This window comes from Molossus molossus, unplaced genomic scaffold, assembly GCF_014108415.1.
Source record: "Molossus molossus isolate mMolMol1 unplaced genomic scaffold, mMolMol1.p scaffold_m16_p_11, whole genome shotgun sequence".
Taxonomy (NCBI): domain Eukaryota; kingdom Metazoa; phylum Chordata; class Mammalia; order Chiroptera; family Molossidae; genus Molossus; species Molossus molossus.
This window is the reverse complement of record NW_023425346.1, coordinates 105,331,062-105,343,445: the sequence shown is the minus strand read 5'-3', so window position 1 is coordinate 105,343,445 and position 12,384 is coordinate 105,331,062. Positions and strand designations below refer to the sequence as shown.

Below are 12,384 nucleotides of genomic sequence, written 5' to 3'. Positions count from 1 at the left end.
TGTTCCAGACCCTCACATGATTCCGTTTTCACCTTTCTTATATACAGTACACGTCGAATACCCGGTCTACGCTATACAGAAACACTTCTCTTAAATTTATCAGACCACCCCCTACTGGCCTTACACGAGTGTCTCCTGTGTCCCTGCCTCCGAAACGCGCTCCCCGGCCAAAAGCTCCTCCTTCACCCAGATCAACCGCCGCTCTCAGCCTCTTCGGGGCCTGCGGCCCGGGAGCACTTGCACACCCTCAGCAACGTCCGCTCTCGATGCTGCAGATCGTGCGGTCTCCCATCTCACCACACCCAGAGCCTTCCCTCCTCTGCTGCCTCAGCACGGAGGGCTGTCGGCTGAGAAGCGAAGTGCTGCTCCACAGCTGAGACCTTTGTCCCGCGAACAACGAGGCCGAGAGACGCTGAGAGGCAGTGTGCCCGCACACGTCCCCACGCGCCGTCCCCGCTCCCCCACGCGAACGCGTACCTTGCTTTTCTCCTCGTACAGGCGCCTGGACTCGGCCAGCTGTTCCTCGAGGTCCAGCAGCGTGTCCTTCAGGGTGTCCACCTGGTACATGTAGTTCATCTTCTCGTTGTCCAGCTGCGCGTTGGAGACCATGGCCTTTTTGTATTTCTCCTCCACCTCTGCGAGCGAGTCCTGCGGGACCAGGTCACACTTTAGAAATCGCAGTAAGAAAACAGGGAGCAAGGCTTCGCCCGGATTCTTAAACACACAGCCACTCGGCCCTACGCCGAGACTCTGTTTCGTAGAAACGGATGAAAGCAGGAAACACATGCCAATATTTTAAACACACAGAGATTCCTTCTTTTCAACCTGGTCGAATTCTCGCCACCCGGGATGGAAAGGGTTTAGGCCCAGGAGGAGGCAGCCGCCCCGTGCGGAGGGTCTGGTCACAGGCGGTCGGGGCTTGACCTGAGGATTCAGTAGCCACCAGGAGTGGTTCAGGCGGTTCAACAGGTTTCTGAGTAGTCACTCCAGATGCGTGACCAGAACTGGGGACAGGCCAGCGTGACGGCCGAGGCAGAGCCCTGCCGTGAGCGGCCAGAGATCCGTCTGGGCCTCTGAGCCAGGAAAGGGTTAAGTGGAATTTCAGGTTCTCAACCCACAGGGAAACTAAACAAGGCACACGGGCCTCAGAGGGTGGGCCCTGGAAAGACCAAGGTCATCCCTTTGGGAGGACCGAAAAGGGAAAGAGGCCTGGGAAGTCCACATGCCCCTCGCGTGGCTCCTGCCCTCGAGGGGCAGGGCAGGCGGCAGAGAGCACAGCCGCGTTCAGACCCCAGGACAGATGGGGAGGTGACTCCGTAGCGAGAGCCAAGTCCCGGGGTAACCCACCCCCAGCTAACGAGGGGCGGGCATGGCCTGGGCAGGTGTCTCAGGTGCTGTGGGAGGCCTCCCGGGGACCCGCAAGGGTCTCACCTGTAAACCAGGGTGACAGTTTTGGGTATGACCAGTGATCCCTGGGCTACCCCACCAGCGACCTTATCACAAGAATTAAAAACCAGGGTCTCAATTTCCTCCCCTTTTAAAATGAGGTAACACATATGAAAGTGATTAGTCATGCGATTTGCCACCTGCTCGGGTGTCCCTGTGCTACTGAACTCAGACTATTTCAGGGGTACGTTCTAGGGAGCTGGGGACATGGCATGTTTACCGCCTATTGCCAGGTCCTCAGTCTGCCTGGCCACCTCACAAAGACAGAGCCTCGCCCCTGCGGTTCGCCGCCCCCCAAGGATTGGGGCTGGATGTCCTGGCTAGTGCAGGGCAGGGCTTCCACATCCTGACAGTGGGGTGCGTGCACCCCAACAGACCCAGCACCAGGCACATTGAGATGCTGCTCCAATTAGTACAATGTTACAACATGCAAATAAAGGACTCGGTGCCTGGAGACTGTGCTGTCTGTTCCCGGAGATGGCAGGCACGGGCGATGCCAACGGAGTGAGGCACTGTGGGCATGTAACTGCTACGGGGCTACGGAAACAAAAACCCTCCTTGGAGCTTCGGTAGCTCCTGAATTTCAGCGGGAGGGAGGCTGCGTGCGTCAGAAAACGTGTTAAAGCTTTTTCTTGAAAGGTTGCACCGTACACACACCATGCAGCTCCCCCTGTCGGAACCTGGGGTGTCTGCTGGGTTAGCGTGCACTCTGACTGTCTCCTGGAGGACTTATCGGGTGAGCTGGGTTAATGCCGTGCGCCCACACTGCACACTGGTACCTTCAGCTCTTTCAGCCCCTGCATGTATTTGCCTTCCACATCCTGAATCTGGTCCTTGAGCTCACTGAGTTCCTGGGGGACGGCAAGAAAGGGAGGCGATGTCAAGGGAACGTGGCCAGACCACAGACCGGCCGTCCCGGGGTCCTGCGTCGGCGCGGCCTCCCTTCAGTCCGAGCACGGACTTCCTTCCTCTTTTGACAAGTGTGCGAGAGAAATGAAAGGAAGTTCCATGTTACTAGGATGAAAATGCAGGTGCATCTCGTGACATTTTCACAGGATTGTACAAAACTGAGGTCTAGCTCGTAGGATATTTTCGCACAGTTTCCCCAAACAGGCAGAAGCGCTTCAGAGACTGGAACAAGACGTTTTACTCACGGTTACAGGTTCATTCAAGCCCTGAGTTTACTCTGAGCTGGATACAGTACGACACGAGAGACAGAAGCCAGCAGAGCTGGGCCCTGCACCCCGCAGCTCTGGGCCTCGCTCTGCCCGTCCCTTCACCGCCACATCCCTGGTGCTTGGCATCGGCGGAGCCAGACGCACCTGGAACGCGGCTGAGCACGTGACTCGTGCTCACACCCAGGAGCTGAGGCAAACCCGGATGACAGCCAACAGCGTCGATGGAGTAAAGGAACAAACAGAGCTGCAGGTGGTCCAGGGATGGCACACGGGATGTTTTAAGAAGAATAGTAAAAAAATGTTCTCATCACCCTGGCCGGTTTGGCTCAGCGGTTGGAGCGTCCGCCTGCGGTCCGGAGAGACCTGGGTTCGGTTCCCGCTAAGGGCACGTACCTCGGTTGCAGTTTGTCCCTGGCCCTGGTTGGTCGTGCGGGTGGCAGCCACTCGATGTGTCCCTTTCACATCGATGTTTCTCTCTCTCTCTCTCTGTTCCTCGCTCTCCCTCCTGCTCTATCTGAACAAAAAATGGAAAATATCCTCGGGTGAGGATAAAAAAAAAAAAAAGTTCTCATCAAGCACAGGTGTCAGATGGCACCTTCAAGGGAACCTGGTCCACCCCTGCTGATGCTTATATCTCTTCTCGGGCCTCCCTGGCAAATGGGCCCCCAGCTGCGCACAGCACCTGTGGCAGCTGGTTCTCTTTTAACCCACTTCAATGATTAGAAAGCGCTTCCATACATGAGGCCAAATCAGATCCTTGAAGCGCCTCCCTCTGCTCCCCGGAGGACCCACCTTCTAGCATCTTAACCTTCCTTTCGTGTGTTCTCCTTTTGATACAGTTTCTTTAACCAATGTTGCATTTCTGTCTCACACCAACAGTGCTGAGACTGTAACCAAAATAGTGTCCACATTCTAGCAGGAGAAGGACAAATCACTCCACACCACAGTGAGGTCTATGCAGGTATGTGACAGAGAGAAGGAATGGACAGAGGTGTGCAGAAGGCAGGGGACAGAGTGCCCACGCGCCTCTGTGTGGCATGGTGAGTGTTGGCACAGGTGTGCAGGGGGCCAGGTGCAGGTGTGCCCCAGAGCTGAGGGGGTGCAGGGGCCTGGGCACAGGTGTGCCCCAGAGCTGAGGGGGTGCAGGGGCCTGGGCACAGGTGTGCCCCAGAGCTGAGGGGGTGCAGGGGCCTGGGCACAGGTGTGCCCTGCTATGGCAGGGCAGTCAGGGACGGTGTTCTGCGGGAGACCATATCTGAACTGGGTTTTGGTGTTACTAGAACACCTGTTTATGGGAGCCAGGGGAGATGGGCCCGAGAAGAAAGATCTGGCACTTTAGGAATTAAATCTGTTTTTTCCTTGAAGACAGGTTTTAATAAAGGGTTATAGAAGGCAGAGAGCGTTACCTTGATTTCCCTAATGGATGCTTCGGTGTCGATGGAGATGGAGGTGTCCCCGCTTCCCCTCCGAGAGGAGGTGCCACCCAGTGAGGCCAGCGTGGCTGCAGACAGGCCGGGCAGGTTACGAGACCCCTAGAGTGTGGCAAGGGTCAAACACCAGTTTAGAGAAAACCAGTTACTTGAACATCTGCTACAACGGCCCCTTCGCTTGGACTCAGTTTCCCACGGAGCGCCTTCCGTGGGCTCGCGGAGAGCGATAAGGACAGGGTCACGTGGAGGGGCCCGGGGTGCCTGGGAACCTGTCTGGGCTCATCTTACGCCCACGGCTGGGCCACGGCCAACTCCTTCACTGTTCTGAGGGTTTAACACACCTTGGAAGCGACCCCGGGGACCCCCAAAGGTTGTGACGCTGGCTGGTGGGCCACACACTGTCCTGTTCACTCACTGGTGAAGGTTGTGACCAAGGACCAAGCAGCGTACTTTGTTAGTTCCACCCATAAATGCTGGGACCCTCGGGTTTGTCAGGGACAAGACAGTCTTGTAGAAATCCCTCACCTTCTCTGTGAAGTCTTTCTCTGGTCTCTCTTCCACCTGGAGGGAAAACACACGGGCATTAAAGACAAGCATTTGCTGGGCGATCTGGACGCGGGGGTGAGAGGACTGTCAGATGACCCAGCTGGGTCGTTCGCAGTTTCAAAGCACTCTGCCGAGACCCTCCCGTGCACCTCGCCAGGCGGGCGGCCAGGCTTCCGCTGCCACCCTTCCCACGGCAACGTAAAGACGCCGGAACCCACACCGACCACAGACAGGCCCACCGTGGGGACTCCCTCGTGGGCTCATTTGGACAGGTTCACTCTCGATCCTGCAGCTCTGAACGAGGCCCGTCCGCACGCCGGAGGGGCCCCGCGCTCCACACCTGTCACCCTCCGCAACGACTGTGAGCGCAGCGAGGACCACGGTCCTGGGGCTGGCGGGTGCGACCACAGGACTGCTCCCCACAAGAAAGCAGCGAGCGAATGGGGAGCTTTCCTACTTCTCACCAGTGACTGGGTCCGTGTGAACCTTCAATCGCCTGCGGACGAGGGCCATGGGAGGCTGGGGCGGGGGCTGAAGGCACAGGAGACTTTTCTGGGTGAAAAGTGGGACCCCAAGCATTTGGCTTCTCTCCTCTCTGCTGTTTGGAGGAGTCTGAGGCCCGTCTCCTCCCTTCGGCAGGTGGGAGTCTCGGAGGGACCCAGAGCAGCCAGGAAGCTGCAAGAACGGTGACCCACGGCACCGCGCCCACGAGGGGTCTGAGCACGGGCCACACCGGCAGCGGCGCTTCTTCCTTCTCTGCTCAGCGTCCGGCAAAGACAGCTCCTTTCCCTTTCCCCTCCCCTTCCCTCCCCTCCCCTCCCCTCCCCTTCCCTCCCCTCCCCCCCCCCTCTTCGGTACATTGAAGGCTCCTCTCCACAGCCCATTGGGAAGGTCACAGAGGAGGAGAATGCCTTGCACTCAGCTGTCTCCAGTCTCCGGGGAGGCCGGCACCCATCGCGCCTTCCCGTCGGGGCTCCAGTCTCTCCGGGGAGGCCGGCACCCATCGCGCTTTCCGTCGGGGCTCCAGTTCGTCCCGTCGGGGCTCCCAGTCTCTCCGGGGAGGCCGGCACCCATCGCGCCTTCCCGTCGGGGCTCCAGTCTCCGGGGAGGCCGGCACCCATCGCGCTTTCCCGTCGGGGCTCCAGTCTCTCCGGGGAGGCCGGCACCCATCGCGCTTTCCCGTCGGGGCTCCAGTCTCTCCGGGGAGGCCGGCACCCATCGCGCCTTCCCGTCGGGGCTCCAGTCGCTGGGGGGAGGCCGGCACCCATCGCGCCTTCCGTCGGGGCTCCAGTCTCCGGGGAGGCCGGCACCCATCGCGCCTTCCCGTCGGGGCTCCAGTCTCTCCGGGGAGGCCGGCACCCATCGCGCTTTCCCGTCGGGGCTCCAGTCTCTCCGGGGAGGCCGGCACCCATCGCGCCTTCCCGTCGGGGCTCCAGTCTCCGGGGAGGCCGGCACCCATCGCGCCTTCCCGTCGGGGCTCCAGTCTCCGGGGAGGCCGGCACCCATCGCGCCTTCCCGTCGGGGCTCCAGTCTCCGGGGAGGCCGGCACCCATCGCGCCTTCCCGTCGGGGCTCCAGTCTCCGGGGAGGCCGGCACCCATCACGCTTTCCCGTCGGGGCTTCCATTCTCCGGGGAGGCCGCACCCATCACGCTTTTCCCGTCGGGCTCCCGTCTCTCCGGGGAGGCCGGCACCATCGCGCCTTCCCGTCGGGCTCCAGTCTCTCCGGGGAGGCCGGCACCCATCGCGCCTTCCCGTCGGGCTCCATGTCTCCGGGAGGCCGGCACCCATCGCGCCTTCCCGTCGGGGCTCCAGTCTCCGGGGAGGCCGGCACCCATCGCGCCTTCCCGTCGGGGCTCCAGTCTCTGGGGAGGCCGGCACCCATAGCGCTGTCCCGTCGGGGCTCCAGTCTCCTCGGGGAGGCCGGAACCATCGGGCTCCCCCCCGGCTCCCGTCGGGGCTCCAGTCTCCGGGGAGGCCGGCACCCATCGCGCTTTCCCGTCGGGGCTCCAGTCTCCGGGGAGGCCGGCACTCACCATGGTCTTCCCATCGGGGCTCCAGTCTCTTGTCTTCCCATCGGGGCTCCAGTCTCTTGTCTTCCCATTGGGCCTCCAGTCTGTCCTATAGCTCAGCGCTTCTTCCACTGGACGGCCAGAGAGTCCACCCGAGTAGCCTGCCTCACCAGTGACCTGGGACTCACGGTCACCTCTCACGCTTGCTCCGCAGCCGGTCCGGACTGTGGATGGAGAAATCCGCCGGAGCTGGGCTGAGGCCCGGGCGGAGTGGCTCACGAACACGGAAATGGTGACAGTGACGTCGTCTATGGGGCGTTTGGGTGCCAGTGCTAAGCGCTGGTCAGGACGTGAAGGCGGTGACGTCCTGGGAGGACGGCCACTTCCCGTCTGTGTGCACCCTGGGCCCACACGGCTGGCCCTCACAATCTGTCCCCACCAAGAAGGCTTACTAACTGCCACTTTCTTTCCGAACCTGCACCCCAACTTTCTCTTTGCAGGAGGATGCCTGAACAGACCCATGAAATGACTCAGCGAGTGTGACAGCCAACTGCGGGGACCAACGGAATCGGACACTCCAAAGGCGGCCACTCCAAACCAGCTCTGACTCCGGAAGGCCAGGCTCGCGGGCGTCCTGCCCAAGTGCAGCCCTGGAGCTGGCTCTGAGCACCTGGTCTCACCCTGCCCACGCGCGGGCTTCCAGGAGGACCCTCCTGCTCCCCTCCGTCTCCTCAGTGTCCTAAGAGCAGGGCAGAAAAGAAGAGAGACCACGTCCCTCGGGCAGGGGCTGGACTGGCTCCCATTTAGCCCCCTGGGTGGGGCTGCTGATCCTCCCTCTGCCCAGAGCACCCGTCTCACGTGCGCACAGCCGGCTGGCCCCCAAGGACCGGGATGAGCCTGTGTCTCTGGGGAGCTTCCAGAGTTCTGGGCCAGTGCCCGTTCGCCCCTCCACGTGGCAGCTGCATCCCATAGCGGAGGGCTCCCCGCACTGTGCACACCTGGGGATTATCGCCGCAGGTGTGCCTGCCCCACCCACAGGTGCTCTGGGGCCGAGGTGGCCTCGAGCGGGACGGCTCCGTCTCACCACCCTGCACCCACATTCCAAACTGTGAGATCTCAGCCCTTCGAGTGCGGTCTTGTCTCCATCAGGAGCAAACACATTCCTGCGCATTTCGGACGCGCAAGGGAAGGCTAACTGGCCTGCGCCCCGTCCGCTGGAAATCAGTCCACAAACCGCCCGGGCCCAAGGCCTTCATCCGCAGAGAGAAGCCGGTTTGCAAAGGAACGACGGTGACGAGGGAGCACAAGGAAACTCTCCGCGGGGGGAGCAGGGCCAGTTCCTGAGCCGGTCCCCTCCCGCGGCGCCTGAGCTTCGTGCTTCGCGTTGGCAGCTTCTCTGACCGTCACCAGCGACAGGCACAGACTGTGCAGCTGCATGAAGCTCTGCCGACAAAGGTGTGCGTCCCCAGAAAAGAAGGACCCCCACATTTTCCTAGTGTCCTTTCCAGAAGCAGGAGGCAGAAGCCACGCAGAGCCGAAGCCGGGGACTCGGGCCTTTCGCTCAGCTGGTTCGGCTGCGTTTCACGCGCCCAGGTGCACAGTCACTGCCTCGGCAGTTCGCAGAACATCGAACTGGGAAGGAGGAAACCTGACGTCATAGTTTTCTTTAATTTTAAAAAGCGTTTCAAAAATAGTTTTTGTAAAAAGTCTTCGCTCTCAGACACGTAAGGGACTCATGTGAACAGGGAGGGTGTGTTTTTAAATAGAGACCACGCCGGGAAAATGAAGCTTTCAGTTTAAGGAAAGCGACAGCCGGTCTGGGCCTAACCGCGGTTTCCAAGCTCCGTCTACATACATGTTGGAGTAAATGGTTTTGTCTGCTTTCCGAATGACAAGGGACAGCAGCCTGAAGTTGTTGCAAGGCCCAGGGCTGCCACTAGATGGCAGTGTGTCCGGCTGCCAGGGAGCCGTACCCACTTTAATAAAGCTCCCTCTGTCCTCTCAACAAAGGAGCAGGTAGGTAACCCATAGGGTGTGTCTCATCTCCACACAAGGCACAGCCCTTTACCTCCGAAAAGAATATACAAGCAGCAGCTCCGATGCACCGTGGCGGCCGCTGCATGGCGTGGCGTGGGGACCGCCACAGTGTGGGCGCGCGCTCAGGGAGATGGGGTGCTCCAGCCCACAGCAGCCCCGGCCCTCTGCGGACACCAGTGTCCTCATTCGCGGAAGGCTGGCAGCGGCCACATACCTTGCAACCTGCTGCATTTATGACTCTCATTTTCTGAGCAACACCAACGCTTTAGGTCAGCGCGCCGACTTCAGTGGCGGGCTTAGGACCGAGTGCACAGGACAGTGAAGAGTCCCTTCTAAACAAATTCCTCTGAAATGTTAGACTGTGGCAACTGTTCCTTTCAAAAACAAACGCTCAAAGTAGCGCCTTAAATAATCGATGCATTCCAGTGTTCACCCGTCCTGTGAGGGTGCTACTGACCACGGCATCGATACAACGCAGGGTCTCCCTACCACCAGCCACCTGCCCACCTCCTACACACAGGTACGGCCTGTGGGCACCGGGGGACCGCAGCAGGGGGGCCAGGTACAAAGGACTTTTCCTCATGGTGTCCCCACCCCCCGTCAGCACCCCCGGACCCCGAATGGGCAACGAGGTCCCAGAAACAATGTCACTGTATAGTCCCCTCTCAAGCAACCAATGAACAACAGAAAACACTGCTCAGAAAACACCCACTTTAAGGGCAATTTTCCTTCAAATATACACAGCAGTGGAGTCCACCGTCAAGGTGGAAACGTAGGGGTTAAATCCAGTAACACTGACGTGACCCTGAGTGGCCTGTCCTTGAACTCTCGTATTCCTAATTCAATACCCATTTGTCCCCTGGTCCCCGCCCCCGCCTCTTCACACAAGGTGCAGCATGAGTCACTGCAGACCTGTTTTTCTAGCTGAGGGGCCAGAGCTTCTAGCTCCTCACTCACGTCTCTGAACTCAGACAGGAAGGAGGAGCTGGGCTCCACTCAGGTCGGGCCGACAGACGTGTCAGCGACGAGGATTTGGGGGCCGGGGCGGCTCAGGCCTGGCTGTCAGACCTCCTGGTTCCAGCCCTCCGGAAGCTCCCTGCCCCCTCCCTGGGAGCCCACGCTGCCGAGGGCAGGGACAGGTGTCCGCTCGCCACTGCAGCCGATGCCTGGATCACACAGGTGCTCAGTACACCGGCTGAATGAGTGAACCCCAGCTTCTCAGGGGAAGATCTGGGGCTTGGTGGAGAAGAGGACATGGCGTGTTTATAGGAGGGGACACGAGAACGAGGTGGAATCGTGTATGTCCTCCTGAGACAGGCCGGCCCCCTCTGCGTTCCCACGACCGGGGAGGGCCAGGGGGTGGGGCGAACTCCGTCTTCAGATGCTGAGGCACCTGTGTTTCCTTGAAGCCGGGCAAGCTATCATTTCCTTCATTCTGCTTACTTTGCTCTTTAACAGGGCTCCGCTCCCCGCCCTCGGGGCACCTGCCCCCACCCCCACTCAGGTTCCTTCCCAGCGAGACCTTGTGCCCTGTCCTCACTCACTCATACTGCCCCTGCGCCCGGAGTCCTGATGAGCGGCCAGGCCAGGGGTCATTTCCCATGGTCCACAGCACCTCCAGCCCTGCCAATGCCTGCTCTCTTGTCTTGCTTCCTGAGGGTGTCACCACCCCCTCTTTCCAGGGGAAGCTCAGGAAGTTTACATGCCTGGCCAGGTGCTCCCGACCAGGAATGCGAGCGATGACATTTGAACCCGGCAACTCCCCACACCCTTCCTGCTCTGTGTCCCTCTGAGAGGCCAGGCTTCAAGGGTCACTCACTGCACGGCCTCGCCCCGGGCTCTGCCCATGGCCTCTGCCCCTCCCTGCCGGGCAGGGCACCAGGGCAGTCCAAGCTCGATTCTGGCTTCTTTCCAATCAACAAGGCCAAATATATCCACTGTCACTCTGTGGTCCAGCAAGCCCCAAATACAAACGCCCACCCCTCGCAACGGTGTAAGCGCCCGGGACCCAGAACACAGAAAGAGGACTGTGACTTTGGAACTCGAGAAGAGGGGCTGGCTCAGCTCTGTCTCCTGGACCCCGCAGGTGCCAGGACGCTGCCTTCTCCTCTTGAGATGGTCAAGTGCCCTGTAAACACACCCCTGGCGACCGCCCTGCCCGGGGATCGCCCCCCGAGGGAGGTGCTCGGATGGGGCGGCTACACGCCGCCCCACAGTCCGCGGGATGCTGGCCACCGCTCCCTTGATGTGTCGCCATGACGACCGGTGAGCCTCTATAAGGAGCCGCGACCCGGGAGGAAAGGCTGAACTGATGATCTGTGTGTGGCCCGCCGCGAGGTTGGCTCAGCGAAGTGCCTGGGTGCTCGGAGCGTCCAGGGCTGCGTGTGAGCAGTGGGCAGCGCGCTCAGAGCCTCCTCAGCTGCAGACTCCGAGCTGAACAGAGAGAGTCAGAATCATGAGGAGCCCTAGGGCCCCTCCGCCATTGCTTGGTTCCCCGGCGGTACCTGGAGAAAAAGCGACCCCGCGCACAGCTCCCCAGGACCGGGACCTCACCAGACCCCCAGTGGCAGGGACCACCCGCCTCTCGTCATCAGCCCCAGGGACACTGGACACGTTTCACGCTCCCCTGTTTATGGTCATCCACAACACCCCGGTTATGTGAGTAAATCTGTCACAAATTTAGAAGCTTCTGACAAAGAAATCTGAGTCTGATTTCAGTCTCTTCAGCGCAAGTGACCGGGTTGGGCCCTGTGGTTCTGTGACCTCACTGGGCTGCCCCTGACCACCCCTAATCGCAGGCTTTCCCGCTCCGTGTGCTCAGGGCTAGGACCCTTCGAAAGGAGAACCGCGGTCTCCACTGGTCAACTGTGAGTTCCTTTACTTTTCTCCAAAGGAAGGTTGGCCCTCCATTAGCTTCCACGGAGAACGTTTGCTCCTCGTGGTCGAAGGTTTCACGTCGACGCGTGGACAGGTGAGAATGTAGGGCACAGCCGAGCTGGGAGGAGGCTTGACCGGAGGCCGCCGGGGTGCTAACCCGGTCAGCAGGGAATCGAGCGCGAAAACTGCCCCCTTCAGTCTTACGCAACAACCGTAAAGAGCAGATTTGCCAAAAAACCGAGGTGACGTGATATCAAACAGCTGGGCATCACTCCTGCTGATGGTGAGCACCTGGCCTCCGGGGCGTCCTCACCCCCACCTGGGCCCCTCACCGCTGCTCTCCAGGACGGGGTAGGGGGGTGGTCAGGTGGCGCGGGTGCAGAGGGGGTGTCCGCAGCTCACACTTCCACAGAGAAAGGGGCTCTCCCGTCCTAACATCTGCCCCCCTGACCCATCTTCTGTTTTCTCACTCCCGACATTTCTCCACTACCAGGAACACGCCAGTACAAGGCCAGAGAGGACGAGCTCTGGCCTCGGCCTTGGAGTCAGGGACACAGGGAGGGGCACCGAGGCCGCCCACCCGCCCGCCTGATGCAGCAGTATGAGCTCAGTCTCCAGGGGTCCCTTTATCTGCTTCCCCAGAAGCCTGACATCTGCATTTGGAAGGAGCCCTCCAGGCTTTAAAAGAATAATAAAGAAGAGATCATCGAATTTAAAGATCGAACAAGTCACCAGCACACAGTGGCGCATCGGTGCAGGGGAGCTCAGCTCCAAGCCAACCAGGAACTCCGCCTGAACCCCAGCCAGGAACACGGCCTACACTGCAGGCCTCCGAGCACCCAGCTGTCCTGCAGCCAAGT

At 60.3% G+C, this 12,384-nt stretch overlaps 1 protein-coding gene across 13 annotated transcripts in view; it reads right to left on the bottom strand.

Moving 5' to 3' along the window:
• LRRFIP1 (LRR binding FLII interacting protein 1) overlaps positions 1–12,384 on the bottom strand; it is a 126,321-nt gene that overhangs the window by 22,889 nt on the left and 91,048 nt on the right. For 12 of the 13 annotated variants that reach the window (XM_036254781.1, XM_036254782.1, XM_036254771.1 and 9 more), the window contains 3 exons: positions 4,580–4,615; positions 4,031–4,156; positions 478–648 (listed from right to left, as the gene is read on the bottom strand). In XM_036254781.1, the coding sequence (XP_036110674.1) occupies positions 478–648; positions 4,031–4,156; positions 4,580–4,615 (333 nt within the window). Of the gene's footprint in view, positions 1–477; positions 649–2,225; positions 2,298–4,030; positions 4,157–4,579; positions 4,616–12,384 lie in introns of all 13 variants that reach the window. The other variant, XM_036254784.1, reaches the window with a different exon arrangement.